Raw genomic sequence first — 24414 nt, 5'->3', positions numbered from 1 at the left:
TGCTGAACAACCAAAGTGTTTCTGTTGAACACATGCTCAGTTTAAACTCTTGTTTGTACTATTATTTCTAGCACAACTTTCAAACTAAAAAAGAAAGCGTGGAAAAAGTATGTGAAATCTAAGGGGAAAAAAGCCTAATTTTAAGTGAAAAATTAGTGATAACTCAAAGCAAGACAAACCTTAAAGTCATGAAAGCCTCAAACTTTCTATGTACAAGGACAATGGGTGGTAATAGGTTTGGAAAGAACACTAAGAAGCTTGTCTTGAAAATGTACTTTATATAGCAAGCAATCTTTTTTTAAAAATCTGTTTTGAGATATAATTTACATACAATAAAGTTCAATAATTTTATTTATTTATTTATTGGCCATGCCACATGGCATGTGGGATCTTCCCTGACCAGGGATGGACCAGGGATTGAACCCATACCCACTGTATTGGGAGTGTGGAGTCTTAACCACTGGACTGCCAGGGAAGTCCTCAATAATTTTAAAAGGTACAATTTGTTGAGTTTTGACAAATGTTTATAGTCATGTGACCCCCACCACAATCATGATAAACATCACAGAACATCACCCCTATCACCCCCAAAAGTTCCCTCGTACTTCTTTGCAATCAACCCTATACCCACCTCTGACCTCTGGTAACCTCTGATCTGCCTTCTGCCTTGCCTCTTCTAGACACAAAGTCCTAATATCTCCTATGTCCCCTGCCCGTGAAAAGGCACGTCTCACCTGGCACCAGGTGCTGCCTCTGGTCCATCCTGACTGGACGCCGAGCAGCCAGTGTCACCGCATCACGACTGTCAGGGGGTGTCAGGCGTGGGGGGACAAGAGCACACGGTCCAGGCCCACGAGGGGCCGTGCCGTCCACGGAGCCGGTGCTGTGGCCATAGGTGTTCCCTCCCCCACCTCGCGGGCAGAGACCACCGTCCCCTTACAGACTGTTACCAAGTGAAGTCATGTGAAGTCATATAAGTAGAATAATACAGTATTTTGTGTCTGGCTTCTTTCACATATCATAATGCTTTTGAAGTTTTGTTGCATGTATCAATAGTTTGTTCCTCTTACTTCTCAGTAATATTCTATGGTTTGGACATACTACAATTTGTTTAAATAGTCACCAGTTGATGGGCATTGGGTTTGTTTTCAATTTGTCTATTTTGAATAAAGTAGCTATAAGCATTTGGGTAGAGATCTTTGTGTGGACCTAAGTTTTTATTTCTCTTTGGTAAATATCTAGGAATGGATTTGGTGGGTCATATGTAAATATGTTTGACTTTATAAAAACTGCCAAACTTTTTTTTCCAAAGTGGCTGTTCCATTTTTCATTCTTAACAATGTAAGAGAGTTCCAGTTGCTCTGCATCCTCTCTAAGACCGTCAGTATTTTTTTTTTTTTTTTTTGCGGTACACAGGCCTCTCACTGTCGTGGCCTCTCCCGTTGTGGAGCACAGGCCCCGGACATGCAGGCTCAGTGGCCATGGCTCACGGGTCCAGCCGCTCCGTGGCATGTGGGATCCTCCCGGACTGGGGCACAAACCTGTGTCCCCTGCATTGGCAGGCGGACTCTCAACCACTGCGCCACCAGGGAAGCCCAACTGTCAGTATTTTTAATTTTAGCCATTCTAATGGGTGTGTATAGATATAACATTGTGGTATTAATTTGTGTTTACCTAGTGACTATTGATGTCAGGTACCTTTTCATGTACTTATTAGCTATTTGTATATCCACTTTGGTGAGGTGTCTCTTCAAATCATTTGTTCATTTTTTAATTGGACTGTTTGTCTTTTCATTAATTTGTAAGAGTATATTATATGTTGGTAAGTCCTCTAACAGATATGTGTTCTACAAATATTTTCTCCCAGTCTATGGCTTGCCTTTTCATTTTCTTAATAGATTTTTGTTGTTGTTGAAGAGCAGAAGTTTTCCATTTTGGTGAGGTCCAACTTGTCAATTTTTTTTCTTTTATGGTTCATGCTTTTTGTGTCCTAAGAAAGCTTTGTCTAACTCAAGGTCGCAAAGATCTTTTTCTATGTTTCCTACCTTTTACAGTGTTAGCTCTTATGATCCATTATTTATGGTATGACGTAAAGGTTGAGGTTCATTTTCTGGCATATGATATCCAATTGTTCCAGCAATATTTGTTGGAAAGACCCTAACTGGATTGTGGTCCATATTGGACCATGTTGGAAAGACCACAATGAATTACTTTGGTAACTCTGCTGAAAATTTGTTTGCCATAAACGTGCAAGACAATAAGTGCATGAAAGGATGCTTAAGATCATTAGTCATTAGGGAAATGCAAATCAAAACTACAATGAAATACCAATTCACATCCACTCCGATGGCTACAATAAAAAGGAAAAAACAAATGTTGGTGAGGATGTGGAGAAATGGGAATCCTCATAATTTGCTGCTCAGAATATAAAATGTTGTAGTAACTTTGGAAAACAATCTGGCAGTTCTTCAAAATATTAAACACATAGTTACCATATGACCTAGCAATTCCACTCCTAGGTATATACTTGTTCTCAGCAGCATTAATCATAGTAGCCCCAAAGTGGAAACTACCTTAAACATCGATCAGCTGATAAATAAACAAAATGGGATATATATAGAGATACACATATATATGTATATACATACACACATATGTGTGTGTTTGTATATATCTATATACATACACATACAATGGAATATTATTTGGCCATAAAAAGTAATGAGGTACTGGGCTTCCCCGGTGGCACAGTGGTTGAGGGTCCGCCTGCCGATGCAGGGGACACGGGTTCGTGCCCCGGTCTGGGAGGATCCCACATGCTGCGGAGCGGCTGGGCCCCTGAACCATGGCCGCTGAGCCTGTGCGTCTGGAGCCTGTGCTCCACAATGGGAGAGGCCACAACAGTGAGAGCCCTGCGTACTGCAAAAAAAAAAAAAAGTAATGAGGTACTGATACATGTTATAACATGGATGAATCTTGGAAACATTATGCTAAGTGAAAGAAGCCAGTCACAAAGACCACATATTATATGATTACATTTATATGAAATGTCCAGAATTGGCAAATCTACAGAAATAGAAAGTAGATTAATGGTGCGAGTGGTGGTATAGGGGAAATGGGGAGTAACTGCTAATGAGTACAAGGTTTCCTTTAGTCGGGGAGAGAAATTTTCTAAAATTAGGTTGTGATGGTGGTACAACCCTGTTCATTTATTAAAAACCATTGCATTGTACACTTTAATTGGGTGAATTATATGGTATTGAATTACACCTTAATAATGTTGCTTTAAAAATCCCCCTCAAAATTATTAATTTAAATTTTTTGTTCTCTAAAGCTATATTCTTGTTTCTACCAGTACCATAAAACAATTGTTATTTCCAGTGTTTGAAACAGCAGCTGTCTCCTCTCTTACACTGTTAAAATAAAATTTCTTCTAGTCACAAAACACACATAGGCACAGTAAGATTAAAAAAAAAAGTCTAGTTTCACTGATGTGTCAATTACATAAGAAACAGCAAGCTAGAGTAAACAGTATAATGGAGAACTTGCAGACCACTGGGGATACAAACTCAGACCTTAGTTTCACTCTCTGGTTTTCCTCCTGCTACGTGGGTACCACCTGACTAGAATATGGAGGGCTGCTGCTTCCCCAAACCCTTCATGGTATAGGAGGACTTCAACCTCGTGACCTTCCAAATCCTCCTCGCATATCGTCCTGTATTTTTTATATTAGAAACAAAATTTTTCCATAGGTTTAATTCCTCGTTTCAAACAAGAGCATATAAAGGAATCAAGAAGTAGTCAAGAAGGGAGGAAATTGCCATCACCTATGTCTTTATAATTCACAATGTCAGTATATGTCAGCATGTGCTATACTTTTTGCAGCTGAGTCTTTAGCTCCTGAACCTGAGACGTAGAGTTGGAATGCTTGTGAACACTTGGGCCAGCCTCAGAGCTTGGCTGAGAAAGGACTACAAGCTACAGGAAAGATGCTGGGCAGGTGGGGGTGCCATTTTTTATTTTCTGTTTTCAGAGGGAGGCACAGAATTACAGAGAAGCCTCATCAGATGGCAAGATGAAGCCAGGATCCTGTGTCACAGATGTTTACTTTAGTCCTTCAGACAAATACGTTCCGTTCAAATACCAATTTATTCAACTTTCCTTCTTTCATGAGTACACTACACTAAGCTACAGAAAAAAGGCTCTCCTCATCAGTCCATGGTTATATATCCCCCTGTATCTGGCATAATGATATTCTATCTTTTTTTAAAATTTTTGTTATTGGAGTATAATTGCTTTACAATGTTGTGTTCATTTCTGCTGTACAATGAAATGAATCAGCTATATGTATACATACATCCCCTCCCTCTTGGACCTCCCCTGCCCCATCCCACACATTTAGGTCATCACAGACCACCAAGCTGAGCTCCCTGTGCTATACAGCAGGTTCCCACTAGCTAGCTATTTTATACGTGGCAAACCTAATATCCCAGTTCATCCCACCATCCCCTCCCACCCCGTGACCACACATCTGTTCTCTACTTCTGCACTTCTATTCCTGCCCTGCAGATAGGTTAATCTGTACCATTTTTCTGGACTCCACATATATGCATTAATATATGATATTTGTTTTTCTCTTTCTGACTTACTTCACTCTGTATGACAGATGCTAGGTCCATCCACATCTCTACAAATGACCCATTTTCATTTCTTTTTATGGCTGAGTAATATTCCATTATATATACATACCACATCTTCTTTATCCATTCATCTGTTGATGGGCATTTAGTTTATTTCCATGTCCTGGCTATTGCAAATAGTGCTTTGGTGAACATTGGGGTACATTTTTGAATTATGGTTTTCTCAAGGTATATGCCCAGTAGTGGGATTGTTGGGTCATATGGTAGTTCTATTTTTAGTTTTCTAAGGAAACTTCATACTGTTCTCCACAGTGACTGTATCAATTTATATTCCCACCAACAGTGGAGGAGGGTTCCCTTTTCTCCACACTCTCTCCAGCATTTATTGTTTGTAGATTTTTTGATGATGGCCATTCTGACTGGTGTGAGGTGATACTTCAATGTAGTTTTGATTTGCATTTCTCTAATAATTAGTGATGTTGAGCAGCTTTTCATGTGCTTCTTGGCCATCTGTATGTCTATTTAGGTCTTCTGCCCATTTTTGGATTGGGTTGTTTGTTTTTTTAATATTGAGCTGCATGAGATGTTTATATATTTTGGAGATTAATCCTTTGTCCATTGATTCGTTTGCAAATATTTTCTCCCATTCTGAGGGTTGCCTTTTCGTCTTGTTTATAGTTTCCTTTGCTTTGCAAAGGCTTTTAAGTTTCCTTAGGTCCCATTTGTTTATTTTTGTTTTTATTTCCATTACTCTAGGAGGTGGATCAAAAAAGATCTTGCTGTGATTTATGTCAAAGAGTGTTCTTCCTATGTTTTCCTCTAAGAGTTTTATAGTGTCTTTTATAGTTTTACATTTAGGTCTCTAATCCATTTTGAGTCTATTTTTGTGTATGGTGTTAGGGAGTGTTCTAATTTCATTCTTTTACATGTAGCTGTCCAGTTCTCCCAGCACCACTTATTGAAGAGACTGTCTTTTCTCCATCGTATATCCTTGCCTCCTTTGTCATAGATTAGCTGACCATAGGTGCGTGGGTTTATCTCTGGGCTTTCTATCCTGTTCCATTGATCTATTTCTGTTTTTGTGCCAGTACCATATTGTTTTGATTACTGTACCTTTGTAGTATAATCTGAAGTCCAGGAGCCTGATTCCTCCAGATCCGTTTTTTTCCCTCAAGACTGCTTTGGCTATTCAGGGTCTTTTGTGTCTCCATACAAATTTTAAGATTTTTTGTTCTAGTTCTGTAAAAAAGGGTACTGGTAATTTGATAGGGATTTCATTGAATCTCTAGATTGCTTTGGGTAGTATAGTCATTTTCAAAATATTGATTCTTCCAATCCAAGAACATGGTATATCTCTCCATCTGTTGCTATCATCTTTAATTTCTTTCATCAGTGTCTTATACTTTTCTGCATACAGGTCTTTTTTCTCCCTAGATAGGTTTATTCCTAGGTATTCTATTCTTTTTGTTGCAATAGTAAATGGGAGTGTTTCCTTAATTTCTCTTTCAGATTTTTCATCATTAGTGTATAGGAATGCAAGAGATTTCTGTGCATTAATTTTGTATCCTGCAACTTTACCAAATTCATTGATTAGCTCTAGTAGTTTTCTGGTGGCATCTTTAGGATTCTCTATGTATAGTAACATGTCATCTGCAAACAGTGACAGTTTTACTTCTTCTTTTCCAATTTGTATTCCTTTTATTTCTTTTCCTTCTCTGATTGCCACGGCTAGGACTTCCAAAACTATGTTGAATAATAGTGGTGAGAGTGGGAAACCTTGTCTTGTTCCTGATCTTAGAGGAAATGCTTTCAGTTTTTCACCATTGAGAGTGATGTTTGCTGTGGGTTTGTTGTATATGGCCTTTCTTATGTTGAGGTAGGTTCCCTCTATGCCCACTTTCTGGAGAGTTTTTATCATAAATGGGTGTTGAATTTTGTCAAAAGCTTTTTCTGCATCTCTTGAGATGATCATATGGTTTTTATTCTTCAATTTGTTAATATAGTGTATCACATGGATTGATTTGAGTATATTGAAGAATCCTTGCATCTCTGGGATAAATCCCACTTGATCATGGTGTATGATCCTTTTAATGTGCTGTTGGATTCTGTTTGCTAGTATTTTGTTGAGCATTTTTGCATCTGTATTCATGAGTGATATTGGTCTGTAATTTTCTTTTTTTGTAGTTATCTTTGTCTGGTTTTGGTATCAGGGTGATGGTCGCCTCATAGAATGAGTCTGGGAGTGTTCCTTCCTCTGCAAGTTTTTGGAAAAGTTAGAGAAGGATGGGTGTTAGCTCTTCTCTAAATGTTTGATAGAATTCACCTGTGAAGCCATCTGGTCCTGGACTTTTGTTTGCTGGAAGATTTTTAACCACAGTTTCAATTTCAGTGCTTGTGATTGGTCTGTTCATATTTTCTATTTCTTCCTGGTTCAGTCTTGGAAGGTTATACCTTTCTAAGAATTTGTCCATTTCTTCCAGGTTGTCCATTTTATAGGAATAGAGTTGCTTGTAGTAATCTTAGGATGCTTTGTATTTCTGTGATGTCTGTTGTAATTTCTCCTTTTTCATTTCTAATTTTATTGAGTCCTCTCCCTCTTTTTCTTGATGAGTCTGGCTAATGGTTTATCAATTTTATCTTCTCAAAGAACCAGCTTTTAGTTTTATTGATCTTTGCTATTGTTTTCTTTGTTTCTGTTTCATTTATTTCTGTTCCGATCTTTATGATTTCTTTCCTTCTGCTAACTTTGGGTTTTGTTTGTTCTTCTTTCTCTAGTTAGATGTAAGGTTAGATGTTTATTTGAGATTGTTCTTGTTTCTTGAGGCAGGCTTGAATTGCTATAAACTTCCTTCTTAGAACTGCTTTTGCTGCATCCCATAGGTTTTGGAGCATCGTGTTTTCACTGTCATTTGTCTCTAGGTATTTTTTGATTTCCTCTTTGATTTCTTCAGTGATCTCTTGGTTATTTAGTAACGTATCATTTAGCCTCCATGTGTTTGTTTTTTACGTTTCTTCCCCTGTAATCCACCATTCTGTCTTCCAGGTCACTTATCCATTCTTCTGCCTCAGTTTTTCTGCTATTGATTCCTTCTAGTGTATTTTTCATTTCAGTTATTGTATTGTTCATCTCTGTTTGTTTGTTCTTTAATTCTTCTAGGTCTTTGTTAAACATTTCTTGCATCTTCTCGATCTTTGCCTCCATTCTTTTTCCAAGGTCCTGGATCATCTTCACTATCATTATTCTGAATTCTTTTTCTGGAAGGTTGCCTATCTCCACTTCATTTAGTTGTTTTTCTGGAGTTTTATCTTGTTCCTTCATCTGGTACATAGCCCTCTGCCTTTTCATCTTTTCTTTCTGTGAATGTGGTTTTTGTCCCACAGGCTGCAGGATTGTAGTTATTTTTCTGCTGTCTGCCCTGTGTGTGGAAGCTTTTAAATTGGATGGAGTCCCACTGTCTTTTCTTTTGTTGTTTGTGGTTTTGGTCAAAAATCCATTGTGAATACTGATATTGAGGAGCTTCCTCCCTCCTGTTGAGGAGGTCTTATGTTTAAGTCTTTATGGTTTCAGGGCTTATGTTTAAGTCTTTCAAGTTAATTTCAAGTTGGTTTTTGTGAGTAGTGTAAGATAGGGGTAAAATTTCATTTTTCTGCATGTGGTTATCCAGTTTTCCTAACACCATCTGCTGAAGAAACTATCCTTTCCCAACCTGATGTTCCTGGCTCACTTATCAATTAATAGCTGACCATATATGTGGGAGTTTAATTCTGCACTATTTTCTTCCATTGGTCTGTGTGTCCATTTTTATGCCAGTACCATACTCGTTTAATTACTATAGCTTTGTAGTGTAGTGTCAAGTCAGGATGTGTGGTGGCTTTGTTTTTCTTTCTCAGGATTGCCTTAGCTATTTGGGTTTTTTTGTGGTGCCATATGCATCTTAGGATTATTTTTTTTCTGTTTGAAAAATGCCATTGGAATTTTGATAGGGATTACATTGAATCTACAGATGGCTGTGTGTAGCATGTTCATTTTAACAATATTAACTCTTCCATTCCACGCGCACATGTGTCCTTCCATTTGTTTGTCTTCTTTGATTTAAGCAAGGTCTTGTAGTTTTCATTTTACAGATCTTTCACTTTTTTGGTGTATTGATTCTTAGGTATTTTATTTTATTTATTTATTTATTTATTGTGGTACGCGGGCCTCTCACTGTTGTGACCTCTTCCATTGTGGAGCACAGGCTCCGGACATGCAGGCCCAGCGGCCATGGCTCACGGCCCAGCTACTCCGCGGCATGTGGGATCTTCCCGGACCGGGGCACGAACCGGTGTCCCCTGCATAGGCAGGCGGACTCTCAACCACTGCGCCACCAGGGAAGCCCCATTTTATTGTTTTGATCCTATTGTGAATGGGATAGTTTTATTCCTTTTTCAGATGTTTCACTGTTGGTGTACAGAAAAGCAACTCATTTCTGTGTATTCATTTTATACACTTCAAGTTTACTGATTTTATTGATTAGAATCAACAGTCTTTTAGTTGAGTCTTTTATATCTTAATTTTTAATAAAATATTAACATTTGCATTTATCTAGCCACACATCGGTTTGTAACATGTTTAACCGTCTTGTTCATAACAGAAAAATGCATTCAATTTTCAGGTTGCTACCTATTTGTGACCTGTTGTGTCAACATTTATAAGTCAGTAAGAATTGGGGTTTTTTTGGTTTTTGCCTTTTGGGTATGTTGGGTCTTTGTTGCTGCACGGGGGCTCTCTAGTTGTGGCAAGCGGGGGCTACTCTTTGTTGCATTGCGCGGGCTTCTCATTGCGGTGGCTTCTCTTGTTGCGGGGCGTGGGCTTCAGTAGTTGTGGCATGTGGGCTCAGTAGTTGCGGCACACATACCCCAGAGAACATGGGCTTCAGTAGTTGCAGCACGTGGGCTCAGTAGTTGTGCATGGGCTCAGTAGTTGTGGCTCTTGGGCTCTAGAGTGCAGGCTCAGTAGTTGTGGCGCATGGACTTAATTGCTCTGCAGCATGTGGGATCTTCCCGTACGAGGGATTGAACCTGTGTGCCCTGAATTGGCAGGCAGATTCTTAACCACTGTGCCACCAGGGAAGTCCCTATAAGAATTGTTTTTATTGATCCTTGATCACTGCATGCTCTGGATGCTTCTTCATTCATTTCCTAGAATGATTATAGGAAAATCATGCTCAAGCGAGCTTTGGGTCACTCTCCTCAAGCGTTTTTTATGGCTATAGAGAAGACCTGATGGAGGCTCTATTAAACCCCAGCCCAGTCCTTTCCTCCACCAAGGATACGAGGGTATAGCAGGGGCTCTCTCCAGGTATATGAGAGTTGTTCTGAATTTCTCCCATGTCCCCTACTGGGCCTAGATTAAATCCTGTTCCTCTAGTTGGAGTATGGCCCAGGTGGTGGTGGTGATAGGGTATTTTATTCACTCCAGTTGAGGCTCATGTCATCACTCTTCAACAATGTCCCTTTTGCCTGACAACTTAGTCTCTAAAATGAACCTCAGCCCAGAGTAAGGGGCAGTGTTCCCCACTGGGGATGTGCCACGGAAAGAGGGTTGGCTACAAGGGACACCTACCTCTGTTCGGACCCCAGACTAATCCACAAGGTCCTTCTTGTTTCCTCTCATTTCCATAAGCCCTGCCCATGGCTGAGGGACCCATCTTCTGCAGTTCTGGCTGCCACCCTCTCTCACCACCAGACTTTAGTGCAGTAAGGATGATATTAGTCACAGTTGTCTGGCTAAGGGCAAGAATGTGAATTATTGCTAAGTTTCTTGGGTATGAGATCAGTACTATGGTTATATATAAAAGTATCCTTTTTAGGAGATGCATGCTGATGTATTTTGAGGTCAAGTGTCATGGTATCTCACTTTCAAATAGTTCAGAAAACCAAACACACACACACAGCACATGTGCAGTATAGTACTGTTTTTCATTAATTCTTTGCTTGTAAATAGGAAAACTGAGGTCATGGGAGAGCTATTCATAGGTTAAGGCATCAGGATTATACATAATTCTGCCAGAGGGTGATTGATTAATCCTGAAGGTATTTCTGCTCTTGGAAGGGAGAAGCAACTGGGTGGGCACTGCATCAGCCTCAGGATTGTCTATCCTGGACCACAAACTGATTGTAATTTGGAGAGAACATCAAATGTGAAATGATGAGCATGTCTGGGTGTTTGTGAATTGAGCACTGGTTGGGAGAGCCATGTGTAGCCCTGATAGCTGGTGTTAAAAATAACCTGAAGCATAACAAAGGGTTCAATCTGGTTGCCAGGCAACCCTGCTACTAGCTCCCTTCAGGTTGACCTTTATTGTTATTTTATTCTATCCACATCTCTTAACATTTTCACCTTCTGGACCTCCCTTGATTCATTTAATATTTAATGATTTTTTGTGTGAGCTGGGTGGTTCAGGTCAGGCCAAACCACAAGCTCTGAAACTCAAAAAGGCAGATCCTTGCCCCCAAGCATCTTACACTCTAATAAAGTATAAAGGTAAGTATACAATTATGTTCCTTTAACATAATCCTTTACTATTTGTAACATATCTACAAAGATCCTTTTACCAAATAAAGTAACATTTACAGGTTCCAGGGATTAGAACCTGATATCTTTGGGGCACATTTTCAGCCTTCTATAGATTGGGGACATTGGATGCCCACTTCTAAAGCAAGGCCACTTAAGTTCTTAATCAGTTATCTGAGGGGCCAGCTGACTAATCAAGCTGAGAATATTCAAAATAGTATCCTGGGACTTCCCTGGCAGTCCACTGGTGAAGACTCTGTGCTTCCACTGCAGGAGGTGCAGGTTCAGTCCCTGGTCAGGGAACTAAGATCCTACATGCTGCATGGTATGGTAAAAAACAAACAAAAAAAACCCCCAAAATCCCCAAAACCAAAATGGTACCCTGATTCTCTGTAAGCCCAGGCTGAGGCACTTTATTTTGCTTACTTTACCATTCTTCAAACTCTCATTAACTAAAGTAATCTGGGTGTATCCTATTGTTTGAAAATTGAAAGTCAAACTGTAGTAAAATGGCTGACCCAAGAAGGGTTCATTTTGCATATAATTTTCACTCTGTAAATCTGCCAAAATCTCAATTGTTGGTTGTAGATCTTCAGGGACTATTAGTTCAGCCCATACTCCCCTTCCCTGAGAACTACCTCCCCACCTATGGGGGCCCCGTTGGCAATGTTGATACTAAATGACAACACCCCCCTGATCAGAGCTGACTGGATCAGAGCTAGGCACTTGACGAAGTTAGACCAATCAGATTCTCTTCAGGGCCTTGGAACTTAGACACTACTCAGTTTTTGGAATTGAAAAGGGTTGCTGATGTAGCTCTGGAAGGCCATCTTTTGTCAGGTGAAAGCCACTATGCAGAAAGAAGCAGAGACAAGTGACCACAGGAACTCAGAGAGACAGAAAGGGCAGCTGCTTTGGTTCTTGATGGCTTCCCTGGTTAGAAACGTAGAGCCAAGCGACATTTCTGTTCTGGGTTGAGAGAACTCTGCTCCTCCACTCCCCATAGTAAATTTCCCTTTTTGCTTAGGCAGTCTGAGTGGGTATCTGTTATTAGCAACAAAAAGAAGTTTAAAACTAATGTTTCAATCCTGGTTAGGGGGAGGGAGAGGATGGACTGGGAGTTTAGGGTTGCAAACTATTACATTTAGCATGGATAAACAATAAGGTCCTACTGTGTAGCACAGGAAACTATACTCAGTATCCTGTGATAAACCATAATGGAAAAGAATATAAAAAAAGAATGGATGTATGTGTATAACTGAGTCACTTTGCTGTACAGCAGAGACTGGCACAACACTGAAAATCAACTATACTTCAATAAAAAAAAAAATCAGTCCTGGTTTAAATACTTCTTACCCTGTTCCCATAACATTATTCAGGCTCAAGAGCTAAAATGATGCTGTACTTGGGTAATTTTTCAAAAGATTCCTCTAAATCTCCAGTGATTGCCCATGATAATTAGTCTTTACTGACATTTTCATAAATATTAGAATCACTGGATAAACACAGTATTATGATGATGTTTTCATTTCATAAAACAGTGGCATGGAAATGACCTTAGGGGATGTCTAATTCAACCCTTCGCTTTCAGGAATGGAAATCAAGGCCCAGAATGGCCAAGAACTTTGCCCATTGCTGGGATTAGAAACTTGTTTCTGTCAATACGCAGGCCAAGGTCCTTGTCAATGAATTTTTTAGGGCCAAGATGGTATTCTCCTTGCTTTAAATTTTAAGTGAGATCACTAAACAATATTTACTGACCACCCACTTAATTGGTCAGGACCCTTTTAGTCACAAGTTAAAAAAAAAAAAGGCTCCAGAAATAACTTGTTTCAGGCATGGCTGGTTCCAGGCTCAACATTACTGTGAGGATTCTCTCATTCCATCCCTAGGAAAGACTTTTCACAGGTGAGCCACCTATAAGACTCACATCCTTTCAGCTTAGCTACCTCAGCAGTACAAGCCTGATTATCCTTGGACTTCTCAGTTACATGAGCCAATAAATTCCTTTTTATTCCCTTAAGTCAATTTGAAGTTGGTTTCTGTCATCTGCAGCAAACATTCTGACTAAAATTGAGCTTATCAAAGAGTTCTACACAAACAAGGATAATGGTAACCAACAATTAGAATCTCTCTTTAAACCTCTGAATATAAGAGTAGGCAATTTAAGCAGAAGCTGAAAGAACATGCAGAGAAATCAGCAATCCAGAGCATGATGAAAAGAAAACTTACTCTCTACACAGTCTTGGCTTCTCTTCTCTACCTCTTCTATCTACCTTACATCTTCTGCTTAGTCAGAGTTTCTGCTTATTCATAACTTCAGCTTATTCTTGGTCCCATCAGCATCACAGCCTGGATTGCTTCGTAATATCCTAAACTGATTTGACCTGGAACACTTTTCTTAGAAATGGCAAAAGGTGATTGTCAGCCAAGCCTTCTGGGCTTTACACAGAACAAGCAAGAACAGGTTTCCTCTTTCAACTTGGTAAAGTTCCTCATGACATCCTAGGATCAGAAATTACTAATGTTATAACTAATGTGGTGACCATATTTGTATCAGGATGTGGGCTTCCCTATGGCAGGAGGCTTGACAAGACAATGAAGATGCTTTGCAGGTAAGTAATCGTGCCTGCAATTTTCTTGGATCTTCAAGTTACTTAACATCTCTGAGTCTTGATTCCTGTGGCAAAAAATGAACAAAGTAACCCACTTCACTGATTTGGAATAAGAAAGGAAACACGTAAAATGGCTGGTACACAATCAGTACTCAGTGAATATTAGTTCTCATTCTCCAAATTTTAATATGTCATTTACTATAAGAAATGTTACCCAATTATCTTTTGCTCAAATGTTTTAAAATTTATATGATGGAATGGTATTATTTCCACATATGACAAATGGTTCAAACAAAGAAGCAGGATTTTTTTTAACCCATAAAAAGTTCTGCAGTTTTTCAAGTGTTTTATTGGATTTAAAATTCTTTTAAAGGATATACAGATATACAATTAGTTTGATCAGCTACCAATATATTCTGGTATCCCTTTATTTTTGTACTCAAGAGCCAGTTCACTTTTTCTCCATGTTCAATACTTAACTTTGGTAAAATTTTGCCACGTTCGTCTTCACCTGCTACTGAAGCATGAGTGTTTCCACTCTGCTTGGTATAAGCTGCCCTTTTGGTTTTCTTCTTATGGGTATGTTTTATAGGACTCTTCTGTTTTTTCTCAACTTCACTGCCTATATCCCACAACATTATCTTTCCATCATTCCCTCCAGTAAGCAGCAAATAAGATTCTGGCAGAAAGCAGACATGGGATACCCCTAAGGTGTGGCCCTTAAATCCCAGTTCCTGTTCACACTTGACTCCCATCACCCTAAAGATTCGAATCTTACCATCTTCTGCACCACAACTAAAAATATTGCCACATGATGCCACAGACACAGAGTGGGCTAGGGCAGGGTTTAAAAGCTGACCAGGTGATTGTGGGTCTTCCATTTCTTCTGTTTCATCCTCCTGCAAATTTGTAATCCAGAGTGGCCGGGCTTTCTGAAGGTTCCACAGCATCACCTTTAAATAAGAGGAAGTTACATAGTTATGGTTCTAGTCAGTTTGTTTAACTAACATGCTTATTCCACTTCTAACAAAATCATCAAAGTAGTCTGAGAATGATTAGTAGGATACATTTCCAGCAATATTAAAAAAAAAAAAATTCAGATGGCACCACGACATGCCAGTGGGATGCAACCCTGGTGCCAAAACTAGAATGCCAATGGGCAGTAAGGAAGATAGAATTTAGAAAACAAGATCCTGAGTAACTTTCAATTAACAAACCCATTAAAGTGTAATCCAAATTCTTAAGCAGATGCCAGTTTCTTTGAGTCATTCTACCCTGATCTCTGCAGGTAAAATTGAAGATTATGAAATTTATTAATTTTCGTCTATGCTTGTTAAAGTAAAAATACCTATCAACTAAATAAACTAAACTAGAATACCACTGAAATCATTTTTATCTGGAATGCTTTTCCTTTCCTTTCACATTACCCAAATTACTCATCCTAGGGGCATAGCTCAAATTGTGTCCCTCCAGGAAGGCTTTCCTAACTATTCCAGCCCCCTTCTCTCTTTCCCATATTTAACTCCTGTTCTATTAATTGACATATACTACTAGCTTTTCAGTTTCTTGAGATTTAATTCATCTTTGCTAATGCCTAGCATAGTACCTGGAGAAAAGAGCAGAAATTCTAAACAAGTCTGTTGACTAATTTGACATCCTGGTATACTTAGCTTTTTGTTCTTGTTCCCTACCATGATCTTGGACCTACTAAGCGAATTTAAATTAAATGCTAACTAAAAACTGTTTAAAACAAAACAATAAACTCTGTGAACTGATTTTACTCTATTATCTAGCAATTTTATTCCCGTAGCAACCAATTTGAAAAAGAAAATATTCTTCATACTTTCAGAGAGAATAGACAGCTGTATTTTACCCCCTAGTACTATCCCTGAATTATGACTCACAAATTTAAAATGGACACTAGGATAAGCACGACCTTCTTTAGTCAAAAGCACAGATCTGAACTGACAAGATTACTACTGTTGATTATATTAAGGATTTGGTTTTCTATTCAAGGTAACTTCCTTTAACTCGGCCTACTTTCAAAAGAAGCAACATCTAGTAACACTTATATTCTGCTTATACTAGGGAAAACACTGAAAATCTCTTTGGATTGGATTTATAACATTATACCAAGAGGCCAGCAATTGTTATACATATGGGTGAAGCCAAAATACTAATAAATTGAAATAAAGTAAAATTTTAAAAATCAGAAAATATAACAAAAATGAATGAGTAATAAAACTTGAGGGAATTCCCTAGTGGCACAGTGGTTAAGAATCCACCTGCCAATGCAGGGGACGCGGGTTTGATCCCTGTTCCGGGAAGATCCCACATGCCGCGAACAACTAAGCCCGTGCACCACAACTACTGAGCCTGCACTCTAGAGTCTGCGCGCCACGACTACTGTAGCCCGCGCGCCTAGAGCCCGTGCTCCGCAACAAGAGAAGCCACCGCAGTGAGAAGCCTGCGCACTGCAACCAACAGTAGCCCCTACTCACTGCAACTAGGGAAAGCCCGTGTGCAGCAACGAAGCCCCAACGCAGCCAAAAAAAAAAAAAAAAAAAAACTTGACATGGCAACAATCTCCATAAAAAACCTGAACACAAGGAAAATGGACATTCCAAAATGTACTAGCTTAACTGTATGGCAGGCATCCCCAAGTTCTTTTTCACATAGCCCCATAATGCCTGGATTATATTTTCTGCCCTAAGACATCCAAACATGAACTACACCCAAAGTGTTTTCAGCAGCTTAAACATTTTTGTATTTACTTAAATCATCTAAACGTGTTAATAGCCATTTCAAATTCTACCAACCCAGCAGTCATTTCCAAGTGTTGAAGATTCCCAGATTGTTCCTGCCTGGACATTCCCTTTGTACTTCTTTACTCTTCCTAACTGCCCAAGAGTCCAAGGTATCTCACAATTTCTCAACCACCTGATCAAGCAGTATCACCCTAAGCAAGAGAGGTAAGGTATTAAAGGAAAAGAATATTAAAGAAAATTGATTTGAAGGAAAAGTATACAAGAGTTCAGGGCTTAAGGTCCAATAAAACGTCAAAGGGAAAGAAAGTGGACAACTGGCAAATGTTCAGAAGTGAATGCAAGCATATCAAAGTGACCCTGCTCAAAAATTTCTCCTACAGAAACATTTCTTTCCACATAAAAGATTCATTTTCAAGGAGGGGAAAAAAAACGGCTCCTCTACTGTCCCAGTCCTTAAGTTCTGTACTACAGATCTTTCAAACTCCAGAAAGAACAAACCTTTGAACCATTTATTTTCAAATGTGGAAATGAGAGAGAAAGAAAACCATTGTGTATGCTACAGAAATTCATGATGGCCTCAAATTTTCAAAGGTCCTTATAAGAAAAATCTATATTTGAGTGGTGGTACACATGTATTTGTTTAATGTTATTTTTTATACTGTATACATATATTATGAATATTATTTTGGGCCTATTTAATAAAAGATTAAGCAGTCTCAAGTGTCTTAATAAATCATACTTCATTCTTAAGGTCCCTGCCTTTTTGAGTAAGCATTGCCTATTTAATTTTATTTTTTATTTATTTTTAAAATTTTATTTATTTATTTACAGCTGCATTGGGTCTTTGTTGCTGCACATGGGCTTTCTCTAGTTGCAGTGAGCAGGGGCTGCTCTTTGTTGCGGTGCGCGGGCTTCTAATTGCAGTGGCTTCTCTGCTTGCAGAGCACAGGGTCTAGGCACGTGGGCTCAGTAGTCATGGCTCTTGGGCTCTAGAGCGCAGGCTCAGCAGTTGTGGCACATGCGCTTAGTTGTTCCACGGCATGTGGGATCTTCCTGGACCAGGGCTCAAACCCATGTCCCCTGCATTGGCAGGCAGATTCTTAACCACTGTACCACCAAGGAAGCCTATTTAAACCTATCTAAATCAAAGGGTATAATTTTTATAATTTGTATAATAACAAAGGTGTGTTGAACATATCTATTATATGTGGCAATAATTCAATTCCTGCCTTGAGATAAAACACACTTGTTCAGAGAGAAATAACTCATCATTAATCTGATAAGAACTCCCTTCCACTATTATGCCTACATTCTTGGACTCCCCCATAGACTAGCTATTCTTAAGGTTTAGAAAAATACCAGATAACCAAGTTTTAAGAAATACTGATAAATTGGAAGAAATTATAGTTTCAACGTCAGTTAAAGAAGTAATTTTTTAAAAGCGTGGCTGTATTATCTTAGCCACTGTTGTTACATCATAAGCCAATGCAGAAGTTAATCTACAATGTATTTTTAGCAATTCTTGAAAGTCAAATCAAAATGCAATTACCAAAAAAAAAGGAAAAAAAAAGCAATTACCTAAGCCTTCTTCTCACAAAACATTTATTTCCTATACTGTTCTCTAGCAGCTGCCTGCCACTAAACATTCTCATCTAGAACTGGAGGTAAAATGGTAAATTCTGGGTGCCTGCTTCTTATCTAATCTGTGACTGCTGCACACCTAATTGTTTATTGCCATGCCTAGTAGTTAATTAATGAACCAGTGATTGAAAACTGGTATAGCTTAAGGATGAAAGAATGACTAGTCAAAGAGACACTGTACAATCTGCCTACTTAAAACAGATATCTGACTGGTTGTGTAGGTCTTTCTGCCCAACCAAGTAAGCAGATTATCTCCACTAGGATAGAAAATGTAGGAGGTTTATAAAAGTTTTGGACAAGACCTAGGAGTAGAAAAGGAGTTTAGAGGCTATGGGGTCACTATGCTTTGTACGTATAAAATGATTCTCAACAGAGGCACTACAAATTTTTGGTTGGACAATTCTTTATTGTTTAGGGGCTGCCCCAGCACTGCAGGACAACTACCAATTCTTCCTACTAAATGCCAGTAGTTTGGGGGGAGGGGCTGGCAGTCATAGCGACAACAACTAAAATTAGCCTCATTATTTCTAAATTATAAGGAGGTGTGGAGGGTAGAGGTGGGAATGGTAAAGACCACTGGCCAAGAAGTGGCCACAAGTCTTAGAAGATACTAATATATAGTTGGGAATGTAGATTAAATGCCTAGAACAGTGCTGGGGCAGCCCCTAAACAATAAAGCAGTGGGAAGTAGTAAATGCTCACCAAAGAGAAGCCATGACTATTCTCACTCCAGTGATTTTTAGAGTAAAAACAGTAATATATCCAGGCCCTACAACTTTTTTTTTTTTAAACAACAGACTTTGTAGAGAGTGGGTGATAAACTCTGACTTTAGCATGACTTTGTTTAAACAGATGTTTAGAATCAAATATTTGAATTCTCATGTTTTAGGAATGTCTTAAAGCATAGAGAAAGGAAGAGTAAAAGATTAATAATTACTCTGTGAATAAAATCTACTAGACTTTGTCAAGTTAGCATTAAACATGCAGTAGAAGTAAAGCTTATGGTTCATAAATACATAAGACATGCTAGTAGAGAATAGAAAATGGAAAGATATATTTAGCCCAATTAATAATTTGATTCTGTTACCAAATCCCATCTAGAAATTACCCAAGTATTCTCTGCAAGACATCACCTGCATATCCAGTCCACATGACACCAGGCTCTGAGGTCTTTGAGGCCGAAAAGCTACGGAAGAACAGATATTGGAATGTCTCTTCAGTGATCTGCTAACTTTCTTATTTTCCAAGTCTAGGATTTTGATTGTTCCGGAGTCATCAGCAGAAGCCAGAAGGTTTTCAGTTTCATTCAGTGAAACACAGTTGATTTCTTCTTCATTCGCATGAAAATCGTCCAAGGATCCTTTGAGAGACCTGACATCCAGTATGCTAATGGTTTCTCCATGTGAGGCATAGAGCTTGGTGGGGCAGGAGGGAGCAAATAAGACACTGGTAACATCGTCTGCCCCTTGGAAGCGTGTGTGTCCTAATGGAGTCCCATCTTCACCCCAAACCATGAGATCTCCACCTTCTGCTCCAGAAGCCACTAGCCCTTCTTGACTTGCATTCAGGCAGAGAACAGGAGAAAAATGTCCACCAGTCCACTTGACTGCCATAATGGCTCAGATGACTCTGTGAAGAAGGGGGAAAAATTATAATCTCGTGTTTTATATAAGAACTTCATGAGAGACAAATTCAATAAGCAGTATTTCATTTAAATATTAAAAGACATCTAAAAAACTCAATCAATAAAAAAAGACATTTGAAGATCAAGCCTAGTTGAACACAAGACTGTGGTGCACCTGGCTGGCACATGCCTACATGGGCTTTCCTTGCAATCAGGGGCACAGGTAAGCCTGGTCCTCCAGCCTTTGATGTGAGGCTCACATAAGAATAAACGATAAATATATTTCTTTTAAATTAAGAAAAATCCTTTTTAAGAAAGGGCTGCACAATCATCAGGTTATATCCTTTATCTGAATAATGTTTATAGAGAATGAGCCCTGGAACTAGACTCTCTGGGTTTGAATAGCTCTATTACCTATCAGCTGGGCAACTTTGGGCACATTACTGAATCTCTCTATAATTCACTTTCATTCTCGGTAAAATGGGGGTAATAATATCCATTTCACAGGATCAGATCAGATTAAATGACATAATAAATGTCAAGCACATATAACAGTGCCTGGTACGTAATGAGGGCTCAACAAATATTACCACTGTCACTTTTCTTACTTTTATTAGGCTAGTCAAAGTGGCATCACATACACTACACAAATGGTCCTCAAAGTATAGTCTCCAGGAGCATTAGCATCACCTAGGAACTTGTTAGAAATATAAATTGTTGGACCCCACTCTAGACCCACTGAAACAGAAACTCTGGGGTTGGCACCCAGCAATGTGTTCTTTGTTGTTGTTGTTGTTTTTGCGGTACACGGGCCCCTCACTGCTGCGGCCTCTGCTCCGCGGCATGTGGGATCTTCCCGGACCAGGGTACAAACCCGTCCGTGTCCCCTGCATTGGCAGGCGAACTCTCAACCACTGCGCCACCAGAGAAGCCCCCAGCAATGTGGTTTAACAAGCCCTCCAGGTGATTCTGATGTATGCTAGAATTTGAGAACCTGTACTACACCAATAATCATCAGGGGAACTGGTTAAAAATTAAAACCCTTGGGTCTTAACCATCGGAGACTAATTCAGTACATTATTTAATTTTATTCTCAAAACAACACTTCTGATTGGTAAATATTATTCCATTTTACAGGTAATAAAACTGAGTCTCAGAAATGTTAAATAATTTTCCCGAAGTCACCTGGCTCTTAGGATTTGTACTTGGGATCTAATATAAAGGGATCCTAAACTTCTAAACAATGAAGACCTTTTTCTAACAGTTCTACTTGACAACAGGTTTAACTTGTTAGTATTCTCTGAAAGTGCAGAAAACGATTATTAGAAAGCTGCTAATAATTCATTACTGCTTCTAAATATATTCATATATTTTAAATCACATTATCACCTACTTGAACTTATATAACAGTAGTACTTATGTGCAAAATTTAGTTTCCTGATACGCTAGGCAGCCTGTATCTATAATTGTAGCTGCCACATAATACTACCCCCTGTCATAACTACCTCCTGTGCAAAGCAAAAAAGGAAATAGGGGCAATTTATACAACTCTAAGTGGTCAAAAGAAAGCAAACAAATCTATCTAGATAAATTTAATTTTTCATTCCACAAGACAAGGGAGAATTTATCTAGTAAGAAACTGCCATAGTTGCTTTACTATTTTCAGATACAATACCTGAATTTAGTTCAATTGTACAGAGATAAATTTCCTAAAATTGTTTTGAAAATAATTTTAAAATAATCTGGTGATCTGCCTAAAATTTCTATTCCCAACACAAAGGTTATTTCCTCCACTTTTAGCCACACACACAAACAAAATCACTAACTAGACTGCAAAAAATCACCAATCTAATAGTAATCGAAGTAACAGAAACAAGATCACAAAATCAGATATAGCAATTTTCATATAGATAAAATGGAAAAAAGACAAAAAGATACATTTTTAAATTTCAGCAGAAGCACTCAATTAGTAAACAGAGGAAACTAATTAAATAGAGACTGAAACAAGTTTTAAAGGAGAGGTTTGGAGGAAATGACTCAAAGGGAGATAAAGACAGGGAACTCTCGTGGTTTGATTTTTGCCAACAAGTACTGAAAAAGTAGTTAAATAATTTCCTACCATAACAAAGACTTTTGCCAAATGTTCCAGATAAACCAAGGAAAAAGGACACTTAACACAATTTAAAATGAAAGGTATTAATACTATTTAGGCTTAGGAACTGTCATTTGTGGTGACTATTGACTTATATGTTAAATACAATATCCTACCTTAAAATATGAAATTTGAATTAATCACTGAAAAGTTACAAATAGTTTTATTTAACTCTGTCATGAATCTTTAGGGTATTGACCACTTATTTCCTAAGTCAGAGTTTTAATTTTTCTACAATGAATTAACTTTAAAGTCCAGAAGTCTGCCCCCTACAGCTTTAGGATTTTGTGTCCACATAGGTTTTGGATCCCTGTTGGGATATATTAGGTTTTTGCTAAGACAAGAATGAGGCAGGGTTTCTAGTACTTCTATTTCTCCATCACAGATCTACTCACAAGGGACCTAAGTAAATGCTGACTAGCAGACAAAAGTTTTAGCAGGTTTTCTTCCTAATATAACTCTTTTCCAGAAAAGATTAACTCAATTTTAAAGATATATTTGGTTAAACTCCACCCCAAAGTGTGAGAAGTTAGGCAATAAATGAATTTTGTACTTAAAGAGACTATTATAGACAACAACACAGTTCCTGTAAATTTTTCCATAATGGAAGCAGTAGTAACTCTTGGACTATTACTCTCACAAGTCCAAGGTCAGCTCTACCTTAACTATGCACCAGAGTAAAGAGCAAATTAAACTTCTAATCTCTACACCACATGGATGATATTTACCGATCACCTAGCTAGTCAGAAAAATTAAAATAGAGACCTATTATGGGGAATGTTAGGAAAAAGAGTTGAGAAAGCCCCAGAAATCCATACATTCTGAGGCTTTTAATTTTATCATGCAGAGTATTGATCAGGGATTCAACGAGAGCCCCCCAGATCACCTGTTTACTTAGTCTACAATATTAAAATTATTTGTTATTATTTGAAACACATTCGAAGATCACCATCAAAAAGTGTTAAACAATCAGACTGCTGTGGTACGACGTAGTGGGAAAAATTAACTACATATGGGTTAAATCAAAATAATCTTTCAGAAATGAGTTGGCAAGCCACTGTTTCTTGTTTTTCTTTTACTGGGACTGGAAACCCTACCTGGAAATAGCCAAGTGCCACTATCCCCACACTCCGGTATTAAGTCAACTCGCTTTTCTCCTAGGTAGATGACTAAAGGGTCAAGCACAGCAATTAATCATATCCCAGTGTGAATTCGTTTAATTAGATAATGGGTTCCTTCCTTCTAACACCTAATGAGATCATGGAGTGAGAGGGGGCGAGGAAGGTGGGGTACTATGAGAACATTTTTATAAAGGGTGCAGTGCAAAGATGGAAGTTCTAAACAGTGAGAGGGCAGAAAAAGGGTACTGAACATGGGTGAGGGGACATGGTCAGGAGGGTGATAAGCAGGCAAGAAAGAAAAGGAGGTAGTGAAAAAGGAAATCTTTTCCTACTTTGAAATCCTACTTGGGCCACTTGGGGGGTACTTTGCCACAAAAAGTCACCTCACTGAGTGGACAAGATGTGCCAGAATTATTTCATCAGACCCTTTAAAGGCTCTACCTCACACTATGGCAGACAGGATAGAGGGCAATGTCTTTAAAAACTGAATGCTCTCTACTCTAAACACTTACTCCTGTCATACCTCCATGTATCCATTTGTCCTTTTCAAGTGTCTGTGCCTTTAAAGCTGTTCATTCTGTCTGTTCTTTGTCCCCTTCTTGGGTGGACTGACTCTACTTATCCTTGAAGCTGTAAAAGAAACTTCAGTGCCTTTCCAGACAAAACTTGGACCGTCTTCCTTTGATGGCTGAAAGCTGAAAAATGAATAATAAATAAAACTCCGTAGCCTGAGATCTAAATAATGTGATAGTCACTATCACTGTAATACGTATAGGTCAACTTTTCTTGACATGTTTGCGTTTTCCAAAGTTGGTCTCGATGTGGAGAAGCTAGATAGCAACCGAAGTGGCTGAAGGGCTGTGGCACTGGCACTAGTAAGAATGAAAAGAATCTGGGTTACTAAGCTTGGAGAAAAAAACATCTGGGAAGAAGGGACTGGCAAGTAATAACCACACACCACCCATCAGAGAGTAGAGATGGTAGGTGCTGTTCTTTTGTTTTTACTGGAGAACAAGAAATGGACTATACAAGGGAGCTTTTGGAAAGATTCCTTACTACATAAAGGCAAGACAGTGGAACTGACTACTAAAGGAATCTGTGAAACCTATTATTATAATAATTATCTCATAGTTGTTTCGAGAGTTATATAAACACCCCTGTAAAGGGCCTCAGTAGGTTGCCTGGCTCACGTGATAGGTATTATTTTCTCGTACCAAGCATTCTTTAAAGGCTGTCAGAAAACGTTCTCGCCACCTAGGAAAACGCAATATGACTAATTAAATGCTGAAACTCTTTC

At 38.7% G+C, this 24414-nt stretch overlaps 1 protein-coding gene across 1 annotated transcript in view; it reads right to left on the bottom strand.

Moving 5' to 3' along the window:
* Positions 1 to 13983: 13983 nt before the first annotated feature.
* Positions 13984 to 24414, bottom strand: part of WDR53 (WD repeat domain 53) — an 11055-nt gene continuing 624 nt past the window's right edge. The window contains exons 2-3 of the mRNA XM_007465868.1: positions 19354 to 19849; positions 13984 to 14764 (exon numbers count right to left, since the gene is read on the bottom strand). Coding sequence (XP_007465930.1) covers positions 14168 to 14764; positions 19354 to 19833 — 1077 coding nt within the window. The 5' untranslated portion in view covers positions 19834 to 19849 and the 3' untranslated portion in view covers positions 13984 to 14167. The remainder of the gene's footprint in view (positions 14765 to 19353; positions 19850 to 24414) is intronic.

Source organism: Lipotes vexillifer, unplaced genomic scaffold (assembly GCF_000442215.2).
Source record: "Lipotes vexillifer unplaced genomic scaffold, Lipotes_vexillifer_v1.1 scaffold853, whole genome shotgun sequence".
Lineage (NCBI taxonomy): Eukaryota > Metazoa > Chordata > Mammalia > Artiodactyla > Lipotidae > Lipotes > Lipotes vexillifer.
The sequence above is the reverse complement of the archived record's forward strand: the minus strand, read 5'-3'. Positions and strand labels throughout refer to the sequence as shown.